Source organism: Pelophylax lessonae (genome assembly GCF_965119305.1).
Source record: "Pelophylax lessonae genome assembly, chromosome: 3".
In the NCBI taxonomy this organism is placed as follows: Eukaryota; Metazoa; Chordata; class Amphibia; order Anura; family Ranidae; genus Pelophylax; species Pelophylax lessonae.
The window spans coordinates 531,832,422-531,858,807 of NC_138770.1; the positions used below are offsets into that span (position 1 = coordinate 531,832,422).

Genomic DNA, 26,386 nt, shown 5'->3' on the forward strand with positions numbered 1-26,386 from the left:
GAGATGGCACAGGCATGGCACAGGAGATGGCACAGGTGATGGTACAGGCATGGCACAGATGATGGTACAGGGATGGCACAGGTCATGGTACAGGCTTGGCACAGGTCATGGTACAGGCATGGCACAGGAGATGCAGTGATGCGGGCATGGTACAGGAGAATGTCCTGTAATATGCCCAAAGCACTGCATGAGGAAATGCAGGGGCTGCGGAAGAGTCTCACTTACCTGTCGGTGAGTCGCCTTACATTTAAAAATGGCGCCGCCCGGCACCAACACGTCACCACGCATGCGCCACCGATGACTGGGAAAGCCGTACATGTTCGGCTATTCCCGGGCAGACGGCATATGCGCGGTGACGTGTTGGTGCAGGGCGGCGCCATTTTTAAAAGGTAAGTGAGACCGTGACTAGAGTATAAGCCGAGGGGGGCTTTTTCCAGCATAAAAAAACATGCTGAAAAACTCGAGTATATACGGTAGCTTGAGCTCATCCTCAATTTGTTGGTCAAGGCTATCTAAATTTGCTTTCTAACACTGCCCAGACTGTCAGTGCTCTAGTCCAAAAAGGTGTCTGCTTTACTATTTCATCCAGAATAAAGACACCCTAAGACAAGAAGTGTGTTAGGCCTCTTTCACACGGCCGCTCCGTTTTTTTTTCTCCGCTCTGGCACTTTTTTTTCACGGACACGGATGACACTTGTGTCATCCGGTCCGTATGTCCGCATATCATCCCATCCGTTTGCGGATGATATACGGACATAATGTATGTCTATGGGGATTGCGGATGTCAGTGGATGACACCGCTGACATCCGATTTTGCATCCATTCCGTTTTTTAAAACGGAAGAAAAATAGGGTTCTGTTCCGTTCCAAAAAACGGAACAGAACTGAAAGGAGGCAAATCGGATGTCAGCGGATGGTCATCCGCTGACATCCGCAATCCCATTGACATGCATTATGTCCGTATATCACCCGCAAACGGATGGGGTGATATACGGACATACGGAGCGGCCGTGTGAAAGAGGCCTTACTGGTTGGATCACAAAACAAAAACAAATGCAGCCATCACAGGATTTGTAAACTGTAGAGGAGGTAAAAAAGGATATAGAGCAGGTAGGAATATCCAAAAGAAAAGGAGTTTTAGGCTAAATTTGAGTTTAGCATTGAATGGTCTAGCACAAAAAAATGTGATCATTTAGTTTTTGGTGGAGTTGCTATATTGGGTTTTTAAAATACTTTTAGATATAGTTGCAAAATTGTTTTGGCAAAATGCATACAATATGATTATTAGTTTTGAGTGGAGCGGTTATAAGTTGTGATATTTGTAAGATTTAGATATTAAGTATCCTTAGGATATTCTCTATATTAAGTAGGGGTAAATGTTTATTATACGCTTTAAAAAAATACAGTGGAGGGTGTCCTAATTATATAAAGAATATACATGCTAAATGATTGTAAAGTTTCTTCCATTGGAGGTATTAAATTGTGTTGGAAGACTGAGGGGTTAATTGTGATAGGAAGAAAGAGGCCTTTATTTTTGTATATAAGGTATGATCAGATGTCAGCATAGAGTCAGCAAAACAGATCGAATAGTATCAGAAACGTAGTGAATAGTATCAGTCTGTGATGTCCTCACATCTAACAGGATAATAGCGGTGACCCCCACTCCTGGCGCACGGAGGTAGTGGTGTCAAATACGGCGTTTAACAGTAGCATATGGAAATGGGAGTTCTTTTTATATTGATTTTTAATCAAAGTTTTAAGAGGTTTTATGCCATGCGACCCTTTTTTTCCTGGGATTCTGCTGCACATTGGTGGAAGAAAAAAAAGGAGTAAAGAAAGAAATGCAAAATTTGACCAACTTCGAGATAAGTGATCAACACCATCAGATGAGTGCTTATCCATTAGGATGTGCACTGTGGGGAGAAATTTATGAAATTGGTGGAGGACACAGAGGAGTCCTTGTAAATTGGTTACCAATTGCCGATCAGCCACAGTATATACAGTGGATATAAAAGGTCTACACACCCCTGTTAAAATGTCAGGTTTCTGTGATGTAAAAAAAATGAGACAAAGATAAATAATTTTAGAACTTTTTCCACCTTCAATGTGACCTATAAACTGTACAACTGAACAACAAACTGAAATAATTTAGTTGCATAAATGTGCAAACCCTTAAACTAATACTTTTTTGAAGCACCTTTTGATTTTATTACAACACTCAAGTTTTTTTGGGTATGAGAACAGCATGGCACATCTAGACTTGGCAATATTTGTCCACTTTTCTCTGTAAAAACACTCCAAATATGTCAGATTGCGAAGGCATCTCCTGTGCACAGCCCTCTTTAGATCACTTCACAGATTTTCCAAAACTGTAATCTCCCTCTGGTGAAGCCATTCCTTTGTTGCTTTGGATGTACGCTTTGGGTCGTTGTCATGCTGAAAGATGAAGTTCATCTTCATGTTCAGCTTTCTAGCAGAAGCCTGAAGGTTTTGTGCCAATATTGACTGGTATTTGGAGCTGTTCATAATTCCCTCTTGCTTGACTAAGGCCCCTGTTCCAGCTGAAGAAAACCAGACCCAAGCATGATGCTGCCACCCCCATGCTTCACTGGGTACGGTATGGTGTTCTTTTGGTGATGTGCAGTGTTGTTTTTGGAATTATGGCCAAAAAGTTGGTTTCATCAGACCAGAACACATTTTCCCACATGCTTTTGGGAAACTTGTGGTTTTTGAAAACTTTAGCGAGGCTTGGATGTTTTTTTTCATAAGAAAAGGCTTCTGTCTTGTCACTCTACCCCATAGCCCAGACATATGAAGAATACAGGAGATTGTTGTCTCATGTGCCACACAGGGAGTACTTGCCAGATATTCCTGCAGCTCCTTTAATATTTCTGTAGGCCTCTTGGCAGCCTCCCTGACCAGTTTTCTTCTAGTCTTTCATCAATTTTGGAGAGACGTGCAGTTCTTGGTAATGTCACTGTTGTGCCATATTTTCTCCACGTGATGAGGACTGTCTTCACTGTGTTCCATGTTAGATCTAATGCCTTGGAAATTCTTTTGTACCCTTCTCCTGACTGATACCTTTTAACAATGAGATCCCTCTGAAGCTTTGGGAGCTCTCTGCGGACCATGGCTTTTGCTGTAGGATGTGACTAAGGAAATGCAGGAAAGACCTACTAGAACAGCTGAACTTTATTTGGGGTTAAGCAGAGGCACTTTAAATGATGGCAGGTGTATACTGACTCCTATTTAACATGAGTTTGAATGTAAATTGCTCAATTCTGAACACAGCTACCTCCCCAGTTATAAGAGGGTGTGCACACTTATGAAAAACACATTTTAGTTTTTTTTACTCCCCTCCCCCAAAAGACTTCAGTTCCTTTTTAATTGAGTTGTACAGTTTATACGTCACAGTAAAGGTGGAAAAAGTTCTGAAATTATTTATCTTTCTCTAATTTTTTTAACCTCACAGAAACCTGACATTTTAACAGGGGTGTGTAGACTTTTTATATCCACTGTATACTGCAGCAAGTTGACTCTGTTGCGCGAAACGACACACCTGTACGTCATTTCATATAATAGCCAGCAGGGGGCGCGCGCTGATTGGCCACAGGGGGACGCAATGTCTGCTAGCCACCCACGATCGCTCCTCAGAGAGGTAGAACGCTGATGTAAACAAGGCAGACCGCCATTCTGTCAGGGATCAACAAAGTTAGAAAGCACCCCCTATGGACACACTTAACCCTTTGATTGCCCCTGGTGTTAACTCCTTCCCTGCCAGTGTCATTAGTACAGTAACAATGCATATTTTTAGCACTGATTACTGCAATAATGTCACTGGTTCACAAAAGTGTCAGGTAGGTGTCCGATTTGTCCGCCACAATATCGCAGTCCCGTTAATCACCGATTACTGCCACTGAAAGAAAAAAATAAAAATGCCATAAAAATATCCTTTTGTTTGTAGATGCAATAACTTTTGAGCATCCAATCAATATACACTTATTCACTTATTGGGATTTTTTACCAAAAATATGTAGCAGAATACATATTGGCCTAAATTAATAAAGTACTTAGATTTTTTTACATTTTTTTTGGATATGTTTAATAGCAGAATGCAAATAATATTGTTTTTTTTTTTTTTTTTTCAAAATTTTCGGTCTTTTTTTGTTTCTAGCCCAAAAAATAAAAACCACAGAGGTAATCAAAAACCACCAAAAGAAAGCTCTATTTGTGGGAAAAAAAAGGACATCAATTTTATTTGGGAAAAGCATAGCATGACCGCGCAATTGTCAGTTAACCACTTGCCTTCTGTGCACTTAAACCCCCTTCCCATCCAGACCAATTTTTAGCTTTCAGTGCTCTCACACTTTGAATGACAATTGCGCGGTCATGCTACACTGTACTCATATGAAATTTTTAAAAAAAAATTTCACACAAATAGAGCTTTCTTTTGGTGGTATTTAATCATCTCTGGGTTTTTTATTTTTTACAAAAAAAAAAGAAAAAAGACAGAAAATTTTGAAAAAAATTTTTTCTTATTTTCTGCGAGTAAATTTTGAAAATAAATAAATTGTTCTCCTTCGCTGATGTGCGCTGATGAGGCGGCACTGATGGGCACTGATAGGCTGCACTGATGGGCACTGATGAGGTGGCACTGATGAGGAGGTACTAATATGCCGCACTGATGAGCACTGATAGGCGGCACTGATGAGCACTGATAGGCGGCACTGCTGGGCACTGAGAGGTGGCACTGCTGGGCACTGAGAGGTGGCACTGACGGGCGGCATTGATGGGCACTGACGGGCGGCACTGATGGGCACTGGCGGGTGGCACTGATTGACACTGACGGGTGGCACTGATGAGCACTGATGGGCGGCACTGATGAGCACTGATGGGCGGCACCATCAGTGCCCATAGTGCTGCCAGTCAGTGCTCATCAGTGCCTAGATGAGCAGGCACTGATGGGCACTGACTGGCAGCACTATGGGCACTGATTGTGGGCACTGATGGGGGGCACTGATGGCGGGCACTGTGGGCATTGCTGGTGGGCAGTTAGTGTGTTTGGTGTACCTTGTGTAATCAGGGCACTGGTGATCAGTGCCCTGATTACTTTTTTCTTTGTCCCCGACGGCTGATCTGCTCTCTCCTTCCTCACACTGCAGTCTCCGTGTGAGGAAGGAGCGCTGGCGATGAGAGATGATCTCATATGTTTACATATGAGATCATCTCTCATTGGACGGTCCGATCACGTGGTGAATGGCCGCTGTGATTGGCCATTCACCACGATCTGTGATCAGCTGTGTCCAAGGGACACGGCCGACACAGATTTTCCCCGATGCGCGCTCGCGGGAGCGCGCGGGGAGCCTGTGTCTGGGAGGCCGTTTAAAGACGGCCTCCCGAAAATGTGAGTCCGCGCTGCAGCCGTACTTCGGCTACAGCGCGGATGGGAGGTGGTTAAAATAACAAAGTGCCGTATCGCAAAAAATGGCCTGGTCATTATGGGGGGTAAAACCTTCCGGTCCAGAAGTGGTTAAACACATTTTGAACCAAGCACATTGTTTCCAAGGATGTGGTCCTGGAAAATTAGGAATTTTTTTGGAGTGGACTCGTGTTTATGGTATACACAGTTTCATTTTCACTGATATTTGGTTTTTGCAGATTACGATAGTTATTTCAAATAATAATTATTACATTTTAATTGTTTGATGGTTTAGATACTTTATACACAGTTAGTACGTATTGGCTTTAGGATTACTAGGAGTGCTGGGCTATACACTTACAAAATGAATTCATTATCATCACAGATAATAAGTATAGCAGCACAAGCTCGCCATAGATGGTTTGAAGCTTGGCTGGTTCAGAAGGAACTGGCCGAGATTCAAACCATGCATGAGCAGGCTATGGGCCATGTCTTTTTGGGCCTTGCTTTGTGCACTGGTCCAAATCACTTGGTGGAGGGGGGATTATGGCGTGGGGTTGTTTTTCAGGGGTTGGTCTTGACCCTTAGTTCCAGTGAAGGGAACTCTTAAGTCGTCAGCATACCAGGACATTTTGGACAATTTCATGCTCCCAACTTTGTGGGAACAATTTGGGGATGGCCCTTCCTGTTCCAACATGTGCACAAAGCAAGGTCCATAAAGACATGGATTAGCGAGTTAGGGGTGAAGAAACTTAACTGGCCGGCACAGAGTCCTGACTTTACCCGAATATAACACCTTTAGGATGAATTAGAGCAGAGACTGCAAGCCAGGCGTTCTCATCCACAACACTGCCTGACCTCACAAATGCGCTTCTGGAGGAACAATCAAACGATCCCATAGACATACTCCTAAACCTTGTGGACAGCATTCCCAGAAGAGTTGAAGCTGTTATAGCTGCAAAGGGTGGGTAAACTCAATATTGAATCCTACGGACTAAGACTGGGATGCCATTAAAGTTCATGTGCGTGTAAAGGCAGGCATCCTAATACTTTTGGTAATATAGTGTACACACACACACATATTATATATATATATCTATACACATATACACACACACGTACATATACATACACATACACACTATATATATTTATTTTAGGAAAGCCCTGGCATTATTACATGGCAGTGGTGCTGAATTGTTATGGTAGATAGGGCACAGGTACAGGATCACAGGTACTCACATTCGTGTAGCAGTAAGCGTGCGGTGTAAACCAGCGCGTGGAACGCGATGAGGTCCACGACTTAGTGCAGGAACCGGAAGTGATGCGACACGCCGTACTCATTTTGTAATCATACGTCCTCAGCAGCCAGGGCCACACGCTGGTTTACACCGCACGCTTACTGCTACACGAATGTGAGTACCTGTGATCCTGTATTTTGTGTAATAAACCCGATTACCGGCAATATTACACTATGTGCTTTTTTTCTAATATCTGAACACCTGCACCACTGATTCCCCGCGGATACCTGGAGTACATACCCCATACCACCAGGACACCATCTGACCCCTGGTCCACCCAGGATCGCTCCTGCCTTGACACCCCATAGGCGTCCAATCCAGGACCGTTAAAGGAGACTAGGACCCACCACTGGAACAGCATTTGTACACGTTCTGTACCCCTGTGTGGGGTGGGTACTTCTGGTGAGTGTGCTAATTATTAGAGGGGTCACCGAGCACCTCACTGCCAACCAGGGGGTCACCTATTGCACCTTATAGATTTAAAGTTTGACACCCGCTGAAATAACTTTTTGGATTCCCTGAGTCACTTTAACACCAGGGCACTTTCAGACTTTCTTTCCTTTTTATATATACCACCAATATTTATTAATTATACGCCACTTATTTGTATCTATATACACTAATAGGATTTTAGCATTTGGCACTCTGAACCCACCGCATTGTATTTACTGTATCATATGCACTTGTCACGTTTTAATATATGAGCCTATTTGCACATTACATTATATGCATTGGTTATCTTAGTTTATGATATTGTTTATAATATTTTTTATTCTTCGTTGCACCTGTGGTTCTTCACGCACTTTATCCTTTATCACCATTATATATCTTTTATGTAATCAAAGGGTATATTTATGTGTACAGCACTTGTATTTTTCTCATATTTCATTGATTGCACATCCATGCACCTAGCACTTTCATCCTTCTTCATCTGACTCATACTTTTATATTTATATAGTGCGCATATATATTTTTTTTATATATATACACCTTTCACATAGTCCCATATCTCTCGCTTATATATATTACCATATTACATCATATTTTTAATATATTTATTGTCATATATATTGGACATTATCAATTTTAGCTACTAGACAGCGCCATTCCCTCCACCCCTTTTCATACATCTTATAGTCTTTGGGCTATAATCAAGGGAGGCTGCAGTCTAGTATTTATATATTGCGGTTCATTTATATCCTTATAAACCACAAGCGCGGAGTTCATTACCTCCACCGCAGAAATGTAAAAGCTCACTATTACTGTATCCATTACACATTTAGAGGAAAGACACAGTTGCATAGATAAAGGATAATACTTACCTCATCGAAGGTTGTGTAAAGAGTGTTAGACTTGGAAAACAAAAAAACAAAAAGTAAAGCATGAAAATGGCTTTCCTAGCAAACGACATAACCATTATTATGGAAGATAAAAAAAAAAACAAAAACACACAAATACATATCAGAGAGCATATAGTTTAGATACATTTATTAGAATAGGCTGTCAAATGCACCACAAAAGGACCTGCTGCACAGTTTGTATCACAGCACACCACAACAAACGGTGCTTTACCACAAGCAGCAATGCAGGTGTGTTGGAATGCTGTTCAAAATGACTAACTGCAGCACATCAACATAGATAACATGTATTACCTTGTGCTACCACAGCATAATGGTGTAAATAGGCCCATTTTGACAGCTCCTTACCTAATGCCACCTGCAGTGTTAAATTAGAACTGAGGGCAAGCAGTTAAATACACAGATGAAATTTACATATTTTACAATTTTACTGCAAGGGTTTTTTAATTCCATACAGTAAATCTTGTGACTTTCACACCACTGCCACAATGTACAGCCAGGCTTGTGAAACAGTTGCTGGGTCAGCTAAGCAGCTTCCTACCTAGCTCCAGTGACACCACTGGGTGGGACCAGAAAGCAGTAGAGTGATCTACCTAGCTGCACAATGCAGCAGAACTGTGAGAACAAAAAAGGAATTTTGACTTACCTGTACATTGCAAATCTTGGAGTACAGTACAGGAAATGGGCTGTTTCTTTAAAACGGAGTTCCACCCAAAAATGTAACTTCCGCTTAAAGGCCTCCTGACCCCCTGACATGGCATATTTGGCATGTCATTTTTTTTTTGGGGGGGGGGGGGGGGGGGAGTGGGTTCCTAGATTTGACACGTAACCACTCTCGCTTCTGCTTGGGCTGCCTAGGCAGCTCGAGCGGAAGTTCTACTCTCCACCTCTCTCCCTGCAATTTTCTGGGACACGTCACAGGTCCCAGAAGATTGCCCGTCCACTCAGGACAAGCAGCGCGACGCAGTGCTGTGAAGCCTCAAGCTGTCACAGCCGGGTGCCCACACTAGAGATGTCAGCGCCGCAGGGAGAAGAGGGAGAGAACCAAGGCTTCCGCAGGCCGCTGGACCGTGGTACAGGTGAGTGTGTGTTTATTAAAAGTCAGCAGCTACGCTTTTTGCAGCTGCTGACTTTCATTAAACACAAAAACGAGTGGAACTCCACTTTTGTAGACCCTGGATTATAGGATGCTAACTTGAAGTGATTGGACATTGGCAAAGCTTTTGGACTTGCTTCTTTGGGCATACCCCCATAACCCTACCCCCCTGTCAGTTTATTAAGACAGCAATCTAGAATAACTAACAAAACAGAGGGGAGTGTGGCCTGCATCCTTTACTGTACTCCAAGATATGGAATTTACAGGTAAGTCAAACTTTCTTATTCTATTCTTACCTTATTGTACAGTACAGGACACAGGTTAGATATTCGTAGACCTTGGGACATCCCTAAGCATTAAAATCAGAGGAGTGGGCAATAACAGGCAAACAGAACAGTGGCAACAAGCCTAACAAAACAAAGTCAAAAACCCCACTAATGGAATCTTCTGACTGAAGGCTGCATCCACAGGGGCTTGGACATCCACCCGGTAGAATTTGGAGAACCTATGAACTACAGACCTGGTGGTGGCCTAATAAAGCTGGGTAACAGAAGCTTGATGTCTGAAAGCCCAGGAAACTACCACCAATCTGGTGGAGCATGTAGCGTTACTGGAGGTACCTTGTTCTTAGGAGCATAACCCTTCAAGATGAATGGTCTTATCCACCTAGCAATGGTGAGAGTTTAGTAACAGGGTGTACATGACGAGATCCTGTCGGCAATACAAAATCAGAGTCTGCTTTTTGAAAGGAGGCTGATCGAAAGACCCTGACAGTTCTGACCACATCAAGACAGTGGAGAACAATTAATTTGGGATGCTTTTTAGCAGGGCACAAAGAAGGAAAGACAATATCCTCATTAGGGTGGAAGGCTGAGACCACCTTAGTTAGAAGGGAGTGTTATAGGGGGGTCTAATCCATAAAACAGCTTGAAAAAATGTTCTATCAATTCAAAGTGAGGTCAGAGGCTCCTTAAATAGGATGGATAAGGCCAAAACCGATCGCTTAAGATTATTTAAGGGCAAACCCTGGAGGAAGGCCAGTACACAAGATACAGAATATTCTATGGGGCAGAAGAGACCTAGTTCTCTTGTACCTAGTGTTAACCATTGTTATCAGTTGGGTACCCACAAATTAGGGTACGTAAATGGGGTAGTGTAATGTTCTGGTACCTTTGGGTACCCTAATTACTCTTTCATAAGTGTATGCGCCCACCATTCTCTTTTGGTAAGGTGCGCATACACCTTTAAGACTGATGCTGTCATCACTGAGCGCCGGACTGGATGGCTATTTAGATCGCCGGCTCTCACTCACATGTGTTCGTTCAAACTGCTTTGTGCCTTGATGCTAACCTGTCTTGAAGCTCTCATGCTTGCAAGCATACCTCGCTGTCGGAACCACGCTGCGCTGATCCCTGTATCCCGCTACCGGATCATCCGCTCTTGCCGAACCTCTCCTCTGCTACATTGCTATTAGTGATAAGTACCCCACAGGGGAAACCTCTATAACCTTTATACTAAAGCTTACACTATCTAGCTCTGCATACTAAGGACTATTACTACATCTGCATTATCTAAGATTGCTAGCTCTTGAGCCTACTACCACCTGTTCTTGCACTGGGTTGATCTCTCTTGTATGTCCACCTGCTACTCTGTCATCTGCTACCATACATGATTGCTAAACCTATCTGCATCCCATCTGCTACTATCTTACTTTCAAGAACATTTCCTTTCAAGTGTCTGTCATCTACCATCTCTACCCAACCTGTCTCTTCAGCCTATCATCACTGTGTTACTATATACATAAGTCACTCTAGGAAACATCTTATTGAGTGTGTGTATTTACTTGCTGAATTGAGATCATCCACACATGATGAGTCATTGAGAGTTGGGATTGGTGTCTCAGCGTTTCTCTACATGACTACTGAAGTGGAATATTTCTGCAGCTGAAAATCCACATCATACGTAAAACGCAGGAGCGTTACAGATTTAACGAACCACAAATGGATTCAGCAGAAATAACCACTTAGATGACACAATTAAAACAGCAAGTAACTGCGTTAATACACGCACTTGCTGAATTAAAAGAAGACAATCAGGCTCTGTCGCAGCAGGTAATTAGACTGACACAACTTACCACTGCTCAGTCCCCTGAACCCAAAATAAATCCTCCTTTGGTATTTACAGGCGATCGCAAAAAATTTCGCGAATTTAAAAACGCATGGGAGTTACTTTTCTTGCTAAAACCCCGTACCTACCTTACTGATCACATTAAGGTTTGTACTATTATTTCTTACCTAACAGGCGATCCTCGGGCCTGGGCAGACTCTCTTTTTGAGAAAAGCGATCAGCTTCTCAACTCCTATGCCTTGTTCCTAGCAGAACTCACTAGCCTATATGATGATTCCAGTAGGCAGAGTACTGCCGATCTTCAATTAAGATCCTTGAAACAAGGTGGGAGACCTGTAGAAGACTTTGTTGCAGAATTCAAGAGATGGACCCTTGATTCAGAATGGAATGATGCATCTCTGAAAACCCAATTTAGGCTTGGCCTATCAGAGGCCGTTAAAGACGAGCTCGCCTGAGCGGATCTGCCAAAAACCCTGGATGCATTGATACAACTCAGTATCACCATAGATAGAAGACTACGAGAAAGAAAGGCTGAGAAAATGGGAATGCCATTATCCAGTTCTTCTCGGATTTCGGCCGTTGACCCCGTTCCTATGGAGGTAGGAACCATACGCCCACCTCTATCAATTATGGAAAGAGCCAGAAGACGATCTGGTAATCTCTGCTTGTACTGTGCATCCCCGGATCACAAGATAAACCTCTGTCCCCTAGTCTACAAAAAGAAGGGTGAGTGTTCACATGTCCTCCTAGGGGGATTGACAACTTCAATCACTAACCCTTATCTTTCTGTTTGCTTAACATTACAGTGGGACCAGAACAGGATTACTACTAAGGCCATGATTGACACAGGATCTTGTGGAAATTATATTGACATACGTTTTGCTGCTTTAAATAAAGTTCCTATTATTTCTAAACTTAAACCTGTCTCAGTGAGTCTTATTAACGGTGTTCCTTTATCCTCTGGTCCGATCACTGATCAGACACAGGCACTCCTAGTCACTACTAACGGGTCTCATATGGAGACCACTACCTTCGATCTAATACCTTCACCCCACTTTCCCATTGTTTTGGGACTTCCCTGGTTGCACACACATCAACCAACCATAGATTGGAAGGAACGGACCCTGACCTTCCTCTCTTGCTATTGCGAGGGTACGTGTAACCTCCCGTCTTTCGGGAAGATCCTGTCTGTGGTGACAGATGAGATTGCACCACTATGTTATCAGGATCTCTCTGAGGTTTTTCTTGAGAAAAATGCTCAAGCACTACCTCCCCATCGAGACTATGATTGTAGCATTGATCTACTCCCAAATAGCAAATTGCCGTTCGGTCATGTTTATCCTCTTTCACAGGATGAACTTTCCCATCTCAAAGACTATTTGGATGAGAATTTGGAAAAAGGTTTTATTAGACCTTCCACTTCTTCCACAGCAGCAGGACTCTTTTTTGTCCGCAATAAGGACTCAAGTCTCAGGCCTATCATCGACTATAGGCAATTGAATGCTATTACAATAAAAGATCGCTATCCTCTACCGCTTATCCCTGAGCTCATTGAGCAGGTGCGTGGAGCTACCTATTTTTCAAAATTGGACCTGAAGGGAGCATACAATCTCATTCGAATCCGTGATGGACACGAGTGGAAGACTGCATTCAGAACCAGATACGGATTGTTCGAATATCTTGTAATGCCATTCGGGCTATGCAACACTCCTACAGTTTTTCAACGATTTATTAACGATATTTTCAGAGACTTACTAGATGTCTGTGTTGTGGTATATCTGGACGATATACTTATATATTCACGATCCCTGTCTGAACACATAAGACATGTAAGACTAGTATTATCGAGATTGCTTGCACACAACCTTTATGTGAAACTGAAAAAATGCTTGTTTCATAAAGAAGAGGTACTGTTTCTAGGCTACATCATATCCAAAACAGGAATCGAGATGGACATGAGTAAGATATCCTGCATTCAGGATTGGCCTACACCAACCACACGCAAGGCGCTACAGCGATTCCTTGGATTTTCGAATTTCTACAGGAAGTTCATTAGAAACTTCTCTGCCATTGTGAGACCCCTCACACAGCTCACTAGCATTAAAAAACCATTCAAATGGTCAGATGAAGCAAATAAAGCTTTTCACCTGTTAAAGACAAGGTTTACTTCTGCTCCCATACTACGCCATCCAGACCCATCCCTCCAATACATTCTGGAAGTAGATGCGTCAAACATGGCAGTAGGAGCAATACTCTCCCAACAACCAACTCACACTTCACCACTTCATCCAGTCGCCTTTTTTTCTAAATCCCTAAGCAGTCCAGAGATCAATTACCCCGTGGGTGAAAAGGAACTGCTTGCTATAAAATTGGCTCTGGAGAATTGGCGACATCTACTCGAAGGCACCCAATTACCAATACTTATATACACGGACCATAAAAATCTCCAATATCTTCAGACTAACAAGACTCTCTCGCACCGACAGGTACGATGGTCACTATTCTTTCTAAGGTTTAACTTCCTAGTGACCTACACACCTGCAGATAAGAACAAAAAGGTGGATGCACTATCACGACTAACTGAAGAAAACTACTTCGAAATCCCTTCCGTTCCTATAATACCTCACAAACGCATTATTGGAGTTGTCCGTTCCTTGAAGGAAGAGGTTTTGCATGGTATAAGTTTGGATTAACCCCCACCACAACTAAATACTGATGCAGAAGGCTTCCTCTACTACAACGACAAACTTTACATACCACCTACCATACGCACCAAGATCTTGGAATTATCGCATGATGTGCCGATGGCAGGACATATGGGTATGACAAAGACTCTTAATCTGATCACCAGGCAATTCTGGTGGCCTGACATGAAAACATCTATACAAAAATTCGTCTCTTCATGCAATGTCTGTGCCAGGTCCAAAATTGACACTACGAGACCATCCGGTCTACTATGCAGTCTACCAATATCCCAAACTCCATGGGAAGTTGTGTCCATGGACTTTATAGTGGAATTGCCTCCTTCCAAAGGATTTAATACCATCTTAGTGTCAGTGGACCATCTGACAAAAATGGCACATTTCATTGCTATTCGCAGACTACCTTCATCCAAACAAACGGCAGAACTCCTGATGAAACATGTCTTTAAGTTACATGGTATCCCAAAAACTCTTCTGTCTGACCGTGGATCACAATTTATTTCCAAGTTCTGGCAAGAACTATGTCACATACTACGGATCGAGCGGAAGCTCACTTCTCCTTACCATCCGCAGACCAACGGACAGACTGAAAGAGTCAACCAATGCATCGAGCAATATTTACGTTGTTACACTTCTTACCAACAGGATGATTGGGTAGATCTTCTCCCTCTGGCAGAATTTGCCTACAACAACGCAACCCACAGTACGACCAAGCAGAGTCCGTTCTACTTGAACTATGGGTTTCATCCCTCTATTCTTCCACCACGCATCCTTCCTTCAAATAACCCAGTAGCTTCAGACTATCTTACCCAAATAAAGGACTCTCTGGGTTTGCTTAATACTACCATTGCACACGCTCATAGTCAACAAAAGAAGTACTATGAGCTTCGCAGAAGACCTTCTCCTCAGTACGCTATCGGGGACCTCGTTTGGCTCTCAACAAAAAATTTAAGACTGAAAATCCCTAGCAAAAAGCTTGGAACTCTGTTCTTAGGACCTTTCCCAATCAAGAAACTTATTGGAAAAGCTGCAGTACAGCTTACATTGCCAATAGACCTCAAAATACATCCCATTTTCCATGTGTCACTGCTGAAGCCCCATGTTCCTGACCAAGGAATAAGGCCTACTATCCCACCTCCTCCTCCTGTACAAGTTGAAGGTGGAGAAGAATATGAGATAAAAGAGATTCTGGATTCTCGTATCCACAGAGGAAGACTTCAGTACTTGGTTCGATGGAAGAACTATGGGCCCCAAGACGACACCTGGCTAAACACCTCTGACATACATGCCTCTAGATTAATTCGCAATTTTCATGCGAAGTACCCAGACAAACCAGCTCCAGAGGCCTTCAGGAGCCGGCCTTAAGGGGGGGGTACTGTAATGTTCTGGTACCTTTGGGTACCCTAATTACTCTTTCATAAGTGTATGCGCCCCACCATTCTCTTTTGGTAAGGTGCGCATACACCTTTAAGACTGATGCTGTCATCACTGAGCGCCGGACTGGATGGCTATTTAGATCGCCGGCTCTCACTCACATGTGTTCGTTCAAACTGCTTTGTGCCTTGATGCTAACCTGTCTTGAAGCTCTCATGCTTGCAAGCATACCTCGCTGTCGGAACCACACTGCGCTGATCCCTGTATCCCGCTACCGGATCATCCGCTCTTGCCGAACCTCTCCTCTGCTACATTGCTATTAGTGATAAGTACCCCACAGGGGAAACCTCTATAACCTTTATACTAAAGCTTACACTATCTAGCTCTGCATACTAAGGACTATTACTACATCTGCATTATCTAAGATTGCTAGCTCTTGAGCCTACTACCACCTGTTCTTGCACTGGGTTGATCTCTCTTGTATGTCCACCTGCTACTCTGTCATCTGCTACCATACATGATTGCTAAACCTATCTGCATCCCATCTGCTACTATCTTACTTTCAAGAACATTTCCTTTCAAGTGTCTGTCATCTACCATCTCTACCCAACCTGTCTCTTCAGCCTATCATCACTGTGTTACTATATACATAAGTCACTCTAGGAATCATCTTATTGAGTGTGTGTATTTACTTGCTGAATTGAGATCATCCACACATGATGAGTCATTGAGAGTTGGGATTGGTGTCTCAGCGTTTCTCTACATGACTACTGAAGTGGAATATTTCTGCAGCTGAAAATCCACATCATACGTAAAACGCAGGAGCGTTACAGGTAGGCGTATTCAGAGAAGGATATAAAGCAGTGGTCTCCAAACTGCGGCCCTTTGCTTGCTTTTATCCGGCCCTTGTGGCATTATTCTTCCCACTGACACCAATGAAGGAGCACTATTCCTCCCACTGACTAACTATGGGGCACTATTCTTCTCATTGATTCCAATGATAGGGACTATTCCTTCCCCTGAAACCAATGATGGGGCGATATTAGTCCCACTGACACCAACAATGGAGCACTATTCCTCCCACTGACATTAACCATGGGGCACTATTCTTCCCATTGATACCAATGATGGGGCACTATTCCTTCTACTGACACCAAAGATGGAGCATTATTACTCTCACTGATGCCAGGTTATATTCTTCTCCTACTGTCCACAGTCTGGTTTGAAGTTTTGAGGTCCCATTAGGTTTGAAGGGCAGTAAATTGGCCCTTTTTTTATAAAGTTTGGAGACTCCTGACATACAGCAATTCTGTTCCTCGGGGCGAAAGGGCAGGGGGCAGTGCCTGAGCATCCCATAAGGGCTCTGGGTGGAAGTCGTGGTTAAAAGAACAACCTGTGTTGTGATTTAACTCCTAGTCACCCAACTAAGACTAAGCTGTAAATGGTGGAACCTGCATGCAAGTCCGGAGGGATGACCATCTGCTGGACAGCAGGAGATGAATTGCAACCTGCAATTTCTGGAGTTTGTCCAGAGGAAGGAGCACTCTGGCTAAGGCCGAGTCCAGAATCAGGCCCAGACAGTTCAGGTTTGTGGACGGAACAAGCGAAGACTTCTGAAAATTCAGAATACAGCCAAACTCCCAATAGGGTTCATATTGTGATCTCCAGATTTTCCACCAGAGCACTAGGAGACTTCGTTTTCAGAAGGAGATCGTCCAAGTAGCCCAGCGCCGCGTAACAAACCTAGGACCGAGGCAAACACTTTTGTGAAGACCGAGGAATGGAGGCGAGACCAAAGGTCAACTCCTAAGCTCCTCTTCCATGGCAAAGCGGAGAAAGCGCTAGGGACTGGCACATATTGGAATGTGAAGGTAGGCATCCTTGACGTCGATAGAAACAGACTCCGCTCTCCATTTACACCCATTTACCCTCTGATCTGTCTTGCCTAAATGGAAAAGGTTGGATCACCTTTCTGTTTTTTTTTTACCTTTAGCAGACCGGATCGGACCCGGAGGTAGCCGGGTGTAAACATCCCCCCACTATGTTATTTGGATGTAACATTTGCTGCACAGAATAAAAAATGATCTGGTATATAAAACAGTATAATATAGGTATTTCAGGTATGTCTGTCTATTTGTCTTGAGTTACGATCTAAGAAAAAAAAAATGGGAAGTTCACAAAGATATTTTGTGAGGTAAAGGACAGTGCTAAATGACCCGGAGGAAGCCAGGTGTAAACAGACCCTGCCTGTCCATAGGAGGTAAACGAACCATCCAAATCAAGCCGGACCCGCCGTGTGAAGGAGCCTTATATGCAAAATATGTAGCATTGGGTGTCCATAATTATAGCCATATGAGTTGTAAATATAAAGAAAGATTGAAATTTGGAAACACAACAGGGTGGACTAAATTTTGCCAGCTGACAGACACGTGGTCATGTTTGTCTATTTACCTATGCTACAGTAACTGCCATCTTTGTTAAAAACAAGACAATAGAATAAGAATTGTAAGTAAACGTTATTTAAACTAGAATTTACTAACTTCAGCAGTGAGCAGCCGATCCGGACAGTTGTTAACAGTGGTAAAGATGAGTCTTAGACCAGTTTCAAGCTGTGGAAGTATTAGTATAGCGCAGTCTGCATACCTGAATACAGATAATAAAAAATTTGATGGCAAGATTTCAAAATTCTGGAGCAGAGCTTCAACAAAGTTCTGACCTTCATCTAAAAATACTTTTTGCTTGGCTGTCTCCAATTTCAACCTTTTCCCCACACAGCAGGTACTGTAAACGAATGTCCTTCTGGGAAGCTCCCTGCGTAATGGGGCCTTTCTAATGCAGCTCCACGCTACAGCAATTGCTCTGATCTTCAGTTGCCGGCTGCAATGTGCCACTGGGGAACCTCAAAAGCCTATTGGTGCTTGCCAAACATGAGATCACCATAATCACAGTGAAAGTTTTCCCACAGCAATTAACTTTCTGTGCTGTCTGTCTGTCTATCCTCTCATATCTGTTTTAGCACAATCTGCAGAATAAGTAGCTGTATGGGATTAAATAGTATCTATGGTCTGATATACTACCTAAATGCACTAAAAGATCTGCATGTACGGTGACTGTAGCACTAGTACTGTATTAAAACAGGTAAGTACTGTGTGTGACTTCTGTGAACTCCCCCTGCCAACCTTTTTCTTTGTTCTTTCTTTTGAATACAAGAATGCTTAAAGAATTTTGAACATGGAAATAATTATATACGGATGATGCTTTTTACCTGGCTTGCTTGAAGGCTGTAATTGCCTCCTTCCAGTAGGGTATCATATTAGCCAAAACGAATTTGGATTCTTCCACCAACTTTTCAGACAAAGACAGTACTTCCTCATCAAGATCTACATTAAGCAAACAGTTATAATTTTTTTCCACCTTCAACTTGTTGCAACAGATAACTCTCAACAAGGGGCTGCAGATGGAATTTTTATGATCTTTGCACATGGATATTACTTTTCTGATGCTATGTATCTGGGAAAACTGGTAACACACTTTTGCAAAAAAATTTAACTAATACTTATTTTAAAGAAGTATTATTTTACAGTCATGTCTTAATATATTATATCTTTGTGCAGTTTCAAGTTGTCTGTTTATAGATTTGCGTGACTTCATTTTGACAAGAAATTTTCTCACCTGGGCAAGTCAGTAACTTTTGGACAGCTAAGAGCCAACAAAGGAGTGTTGCAATCACACAACGGAATTGGGCAAATTACCAGAGACTCCATAACTGCTAGACTAGCAGCTTTGCAATTAAACAAAAAAAGGACAAGGAAAAGAGCAATTTCATAAAAATTACACTATAAAGTACCCTGATCAAAAAGTATCTCCCCATTCATACTTACCTTAATCAAAAGAACTGCAGCCTTCTAAAAGGCTTACACCATTCAACCAAATATTCTTGCCACTGGCTGTGCCTATGCAGTAACACCTCAAACTTTTATGGGAGCCTTTTCTTCGTGCCTCTGCCACAGATGATCCTATAAAAATCTATATGGATTCACTGTGCAGGTGCAACCATAAGATGTGGCTGCAGGATAAAGGAACTGGACAAGGCTGTAGCTGTCATGGTCAGGTAGGCCCTTGGTTTTCAATATGCACTGTATCTCTGACAGTTTATGCATTGTTTTTACAAACCCGATTCCAAAAAAGTTGGGACACTGTACAAATTGTGAATAAAAACAGAATGCAATGATGTGGAAGTTTCAAATTTCAATATTTTATTCAGAATACAACATAGATGACATATCAAATGTTTAAACTGAGAAAATGTATCATTTTAAGGGAAAAATAAGTTGATTTTAAATTTCATGGCATCAACATCTCAAAAAAGTTGGGACACTGCCATGTTTACCACTATGTGGCCTCCCCTCTTCTTTTTATAACAGTCTGCAAATGTCTGCGGACTGAGGAGACAAGTTGCTGAAGTTTAGGAATAGGAATGTTGTCCCATTCTTGTCTAATACAGGCTTCTAGTTGCTCAACTGTCTTCCTCTTTATGATGCGCCAACTGTTTTCTATGGGTGAAAGATCTGGACTGCAGGCTGGCCATTTCAGTACCCGGATCCTTCTTCTACGCAGCCATGATGTTGAAATTGATGCAGTATGTGGTGTGGCATTGTCATGTTGAAAAATGTTGTTCTAGAACTTGGATATACCTTTCAGCATTGATGGTGCCTTTCCAGATGTGTAAGCTGCCCATGCCCCATGCTCATGCAACCCCCATACCATCAGATATGCAGGCTTCTGAACTGAGCGCTGAGAACAACTTGGGTTGTCCTTGTCCTCTTTAGTCCGGAAGACATGGCGTCCCAGTTTTCCACAAAGAACTTCAAATTTTGATTCGTCTGACCACAGAACAGTTTTCCACTTTGCCACAGTCCATTTTAAATGAGCCTTGGCCCAGAGAAAACGCCTGCGCTTATGGATCATGTTTAGATATGGCTTCTTTTTTGGCCTATCGAGTTTTAGACGGCAACAGCGAATGGCACAGTGGATTGTGTTCACCGATAATGTTTTCTGGAAGTATTCCTGAGCCCATGTTGTGATTTCCATTACAGTAGCATCCCTGTATGTGATGCAGTGCCGTCTAAGGGCCCGAAGATCACGGGCATCCAGTATGGTTTTCTGGCCTTGACCCTTACACACAGAGATTGTTCCAGATTCTCTGAATCTTTGGATGATATTATGTACTGTAGATGATGATAACTTCAAACTCTTTTAAATTTTTCTCTGAGAAACTCTTTTCTGATATTGCTCCACTATTTTTCCCCGCAGCATTGGGGGAATTGGTGATCCTCTGCCCATCTTGACTTCTGAGAGACACTGCCACTCTGAGAGGCTCTTTTTATACCCAATCATGTTGCCAATTGACCTAATAAGTTGCAAATTGGTCCTCCAGCTGTTCCTTATATGTACATTCAACTTTGTTGGCCTCTTATTGCTACCTGTCCCAACTTTTTTGGAATGTGTAGCTCTCATGAAATCCAAAATGAGCCAATATTTGGCATGACATTTCAAAATGTCTCACTTTCAACATTTGATATGTTATCTATATTCTATTGTGAATAAAATATAAGATTATGAGATTTGTAAATTAGTCCATTCCTTTTTTACTAACAATTTGTACAGTGTCCCAACTTTTTTGGATTTGGGTCTGTACATGCTGTACATTCTGGTCATTCCATGTCCTCAACGAGCTTACAACCCAAGATTCCTATTTCACATGCGCACACATACACACACTATGGCTAATTAGACATGAGCCAATTAACCTACCAGCATGTCTTTGGAGTGTGGCAATGCAACTGGTTTACCTGGAGTAAACCCACACATGTACAGGGAAAACATGCAAACTCCATGTATGTAGCGTCCTGTCCGATATTTGAGCTGAGGGCCGTAGTGCTACAACGCAGAAACGCTACCGTTTACGGCTTAAACCTTCAACCTCTCAATCAACATTAACTATTTTTAATCCTTATGCTGCTAGCATTATTAAATAGTATATTCTATTTACAGGTTTTAAAATTTTTTTTTTTTACATATCTTCAGTTATTCAAGAAAGGACAGGTCTGTGCAGGATCCGGGTGAAGGGTCCAGCACCAAAGCCGTGCTTTCAAATAATGAAGAGGGGAGGAGAAAAATAGAGAGAGAAAAAGAAGGGAGGGAGGAGGAGAAGGGCAAAAAAGGAAGGGGAGAAAAAAAGGGGGGAAGCAAAGGGGGGAGAGAAAGAAGAGAAAAAGAGGAAAAAAGGGAAGGGGACAGGAAGAAAACACAATAGAGGAATAAAGGTAGAAAAAACAGGGTGGGTAAGAAAAGGGAGCTGAGGAAGAAGGGGAGAAAAGGGAGAGGGTGAAGAAAAAGAAATGAGGGCTGATGGGATTTTTACGGTACTATAATTAAAGATGAATAAACATCATATATAAAAATGTATAAATTTATTCTTTAGATTAAAAACGTGACAAAAATAGAACAACACATGGACAAAAAGTGAAAAAACATGTATAAAGCAGTATATCAGGAGTATACAGATGTGTTCAAATAGGCAATGACAATATATATAAACCGGTGATTTACACCAAAAGCACCGGGTAATGACCCGACATGTTTCGCGGTATTCAAGTGTCCGCTTCTTCAGGGGTATATTGATTTTAAAGTAGATAAATTTGCCTTAGAAATCCTGAATATAACGTACTGGCTGCTCAAAAGTTGCCTAGAGGCTGTTGACTGGTCTGTAGAGCATTTTTTTCTCAATACTGAACAACATACACTGGTAGTATATGTGCGCTGGGGTAAGCTACAAGTATGGCCTCTCCAACCCAAAGAGGTGTCTCAACACCCTACAATTCGAGGGACATCAGCGTTGGTACATCTGTCAAGTAGACAGCAGGAAAAGGTAACTTACTAAGAGGTGATTCCCCCTATTTTTCCTTTCCCCCGATGGCTCACTAAGGAGCGTCGTGTGTTGTATCAGACGGCGTCAACCCCGGCATCTGCATGTAGCTTTATACATGTTTTTTCATTTTTTGTCCATGTGTTGTTCTATTTTTGTCACGTTTTTAATCTAAAGAATAAATTTATACATTTTTATATATGATGTTTATTCATCTTTAATTATAGTACCGTAAAAATCCCATCAGCCCTCATTTCTTTTTCTTCACCCTCTCCCTTTTCTCCCCTTCTTCCTCAGCTCCCTTTTCTTACCCACCCTGTTTTTTCTACCTTTATTCCTCTATTGTGTTTTCTTCCTGTCCCCTTCCCTTTTTTCCTCTTTTTCTCTTCTTTCTCTCCCCCCTTTGCTTCCCCCCTTTTTTTCTCCCCTTCCTTTTTTGCCCTTCTCCTCCTCCCTCCCTTCTTTTTCTCTCTCTATTTTTCTCCTCCCCTCTTCATTATTTGAAAGCACGGCTTTGGTGCTGGACCCTTCACCCGGATCCTGCACAGACCTGTCCTTTCTTGAATAGTTTGACAGGGATGTTGGTACACTGTTCAACCTTTTCAACAAACACCCCCCTATACATATCTTCAGTTACTTTCTTGTTTTCAGGCCTAGGCAAATGATATCATACATCCTAGGGGGTCTTCAGGAGGGGAGGAGGGGTTTTCTTGGCTAAGCACACCCTCCTGCATGCATGCCTGAGCTAAGGGCAGATGGATTCCAGGAAGTAAATGCTATATGAATCATTTCCCCATACTCAATATGGCCACTGCTAAAAATCTGAGGGGGAGATTTTTCAAAGTGATTTCTCAAAATAAAGCATGGAGACATGGATGGATGGGTGATTTTGCTTTGAATAATACAATTAATTAAATAGTATTTTTTGCTTGTGCGCTCAGATGCAGTGCAGTTCTACTTTAAAATACACAGGGTGTGTACATTTTAGGATGACAATTCTGCTTTTCCTTAGGGAGTGTTATCAACCTAGGACCAGAAGTCTGAAAACTAGTAGGATCATTAAGTAAAGGGTGTGCCTCTGACAACATACCTGGAAAAACTTGTAATTCCTGTGAACTGTAAAAAACAAAGTAAGGGCGATGGACAAGTAACGTTCCACAGTTACAGTGGTGAGCCTGCAGGATCTGTCCCAGGCCTCCAGTAAACAGCAGGAGCACAGAACAATACCTGAACAAAGGAGTGTTTTTGAATATAAAATAAATCATAGCAGGACAAAACAAAAAATGAATATAGTGCAAGGTTAGAAATAAAATTTTACTTCCTTTAATAATGTGCAGATACCTAAAGCTAAACTGTGGCAAAGTACATGTCAAAACACTTACAATACAAACTTTTTACTCAATCTTTTGATGCAAATTGTTAAAAATATGTTTCTGCACTCCAATTCGAATATCCTTGATCTAATAACGTACTGTGTCCCCACCATCAATTCTCTAACATACTTGAAGATAAGAATATACTACATAGAAAAAATCAGTGCAGCATAACTTAAAATAAACCTACCTAGTAAAAATGTGAAAATTCGCAATGTGCAAAGTCAAAACTCATCAACTTTTACGAACATAAATTGTAATATAAAACATGTAATTGCTGCGCTAAAATGTGATAAAAATAAATATGCGAAAAGCAGCCAACACAAATCTTTGGAACAGAAAGATCAATAATGATAAAAATACAAATGTGGCGCTAATCTGGTAGCTAAAATCAAAGAAATGTCCTTGATATGCGTGGATGAAAAAGCAACAGTTCAAATTCTTTCTCGTGCATCAACAAAAAAGGCTTCACAAAGAAGGGAAGAAATGTGAAGATCCTCAGCATGGGAAACCACCACCAGGCACCCGCACACACTAATCCTTACCAGATCGCATTGACCCTCATCACAAAGGTCAAAAAACGCCCATGGTACAAGCACTGGAAAGCCGGGATCATTCACTCCTCCTCCTATGAAATCTTCCACCAAACGGACAGTCCTTAGGTCCTTACAGGGTCCCCATGTGAGGAAACAAAATACCAACACATAGTGTACACTGCTATAAAGTTTATTGCTCCCCAAGGATAATAAGTACACTTACAGGATAGCCGCACTTAGAGAGCGTTGCTTTATCCACCTCCGAACGGTCGGGTGCTCGCGCATCCCACCAAAAATATGGCCGCCGTGTTTCTTCCTGGTGTGGCGTGCGTCGCCACAGGCTCCACCCGACGCGTTTCGTCAGAGTTGACGTCGTCTAGGGGTGTGGTCCTGCGGCGTAAGCGCCATATATATAGGATCGAGACGGGCGGAAGTTGTTCAATCCACCAACAACCGGAAATGGCCTGCTTGCGCTCCACCACCCGGATGTGGGAATTTTAAGAACGGAACATAGAGGCATAATACCCCCAACATTCCAATCACCACATGACATGGGATTGAATCGCGCAAAAAAGAAAAAGGCTTTTACTTATTAGACTTCAATGGCGTTATTTCTCACCATTTAAAAGTAAACACGCCAATTAGTCGGAGAACACAGCGCCATCTGGTGGTCGCAATTCAGACCACAGGAGGGGGAAAAAACAGCAATCTCTTCACATTGCGGAAGAAACCAAAATATAACAACAACATTAAAATACATCAAATTAAAACAGTTGAAAAAACTGGAAGAACTAAAAAATGAGGATATTTCTTAAATCTACCCAAAATAGGTCACAGCACAATATCCACAAACTGGGGAACATAGTAATGGGACCATATCAGGAATTGTTGATAAACGCATTCAGATCCCATTCTATGTTCAGACCCAATGGGGTATAGGACTTAAGCCTATATATCCAGCTGGTTTCTAACTTGGATACCCCCCGGGTCATATTACTACCTCTCCAGTTTTTGGTGAATCTGTCTATCCCAAGGAAGATGGTTCCCTTTGGAGGTGGGAGGTATTTCCACAGAGTGATTGTACTGATACCAACGATTGGCTTTTATTTTTCAACAATGCTGGGATCAGCTTGCTGAATTTTATGTTGTCTAACAAAAGACAAAAGCTGAAAAAATTGGATGAGGACATTAATTTAATTAAAGAAAAGTTGGTGGCCTTTAAGGAGAAGGACGAGTATAAAACTAAATCGGAAGCACTGAAAAAACATTTAGAAAAAGAGGAAAGTGAACAGAGAAATAAAAAAAAGAAGAAATTTAATAGGGATCTTGGTGATTATCAATCAGGGAATGTGTTCAAGTGGCAGGTGACCAAACAAAGGGAACAGGCTAAGGAGGATTCCTTGGCACCTATGGAGGTTACCCCGGTGGAGACCCCAGACACCCCAATACCTGGAGCCTCAAATACTATGCGAACCTTTACGCCCCATCCTCAACCTGCCCATTTGAATGGTCGGGGACGAGGTAGAGGACGTGGGAGAGGGAGAGGAAGAGGACGTCCATCTCAGGCGATGGCACAAATTAATGCTTTGCCTGTTTCTAACAGGTTTACTCCTCTGACTTATAACCCCCCTGAACCGCAAAGGTATATAACCAATCACCCCTATGAAAGGGAGAGAGCTCAGTCACGGCCTAACAACCAGATGACAAGTTCCCAACAAAATGGTCAATTAACCCCCTTCCCCTATTTTGGGCAGAATACCCAGGGGAATGGATACCCCTCTGATCAGTATAATCAGGGATCCCAGCAACGTTTTTTTCAGGGGGCCACACCAAAAAACAAAAGACAAAAAAAGCCAAAAGGGGGTCAAGAGGGGGGAGGAGGCTTCAATTAAAAAAAAAGGCGGCTTTAAAAGATGATGGACTCTTCAATCTGAGTTCAGCCACCATCTCCTCCGATGAAAGACATGTGTTGAATCGGGGGTTGAAGTTTGCCCCTCCCAGACCAATTGACAGATTCGATACTTTTATCGATCTTCAAAAATATATTAGGAAATTGAGTATTAAGAGACATTTTGCGAATGATCCCGCTCCGCCCAAACAGGAATACGTTATGGGAGTAAGGAGTACTCAGTTTTCTAACGCTTCTACTTTTAATCCCCCTGGACCCTTGGCA

At 42.3% G+C, this 26,386-nt stretch overlaps 1 protein-coding gene across 1 annotated transcript in view; it reads right to left on the bottom strand.

The window, feature by feature from the left end:
- Window positions 1-26,386, bottom strand: part of ERMARD (ER membrane associated RNA degradation) — a gene marked incomplete at its 5' end in the record, with an annotated part of 171,103 nt that overhangs the window by 74,778 nt on the left and 69,939 nt on the right. Inside the window, 4 exons of the mRNA XM_082251714.1 lie at window positions 8,042-8,071; window positions 17,917-18,019; window positions 18,642-18,756; window positions 23,395-23,531. Of these exons, the coding sequence (XP_082107840.1) occupies window positions 8,042-8,071; window positions 17,917-18,019; window positions 18,642-18,756; window positions 23,395-23,531 (385 nt within the window). The remainder of the gene's footprint in view (window positions 1-8,041; window positions 8,072-17,916; window positions 18,020-18,641; window positions 18,757-23,394; window positions 23,532-26,386) is intronic.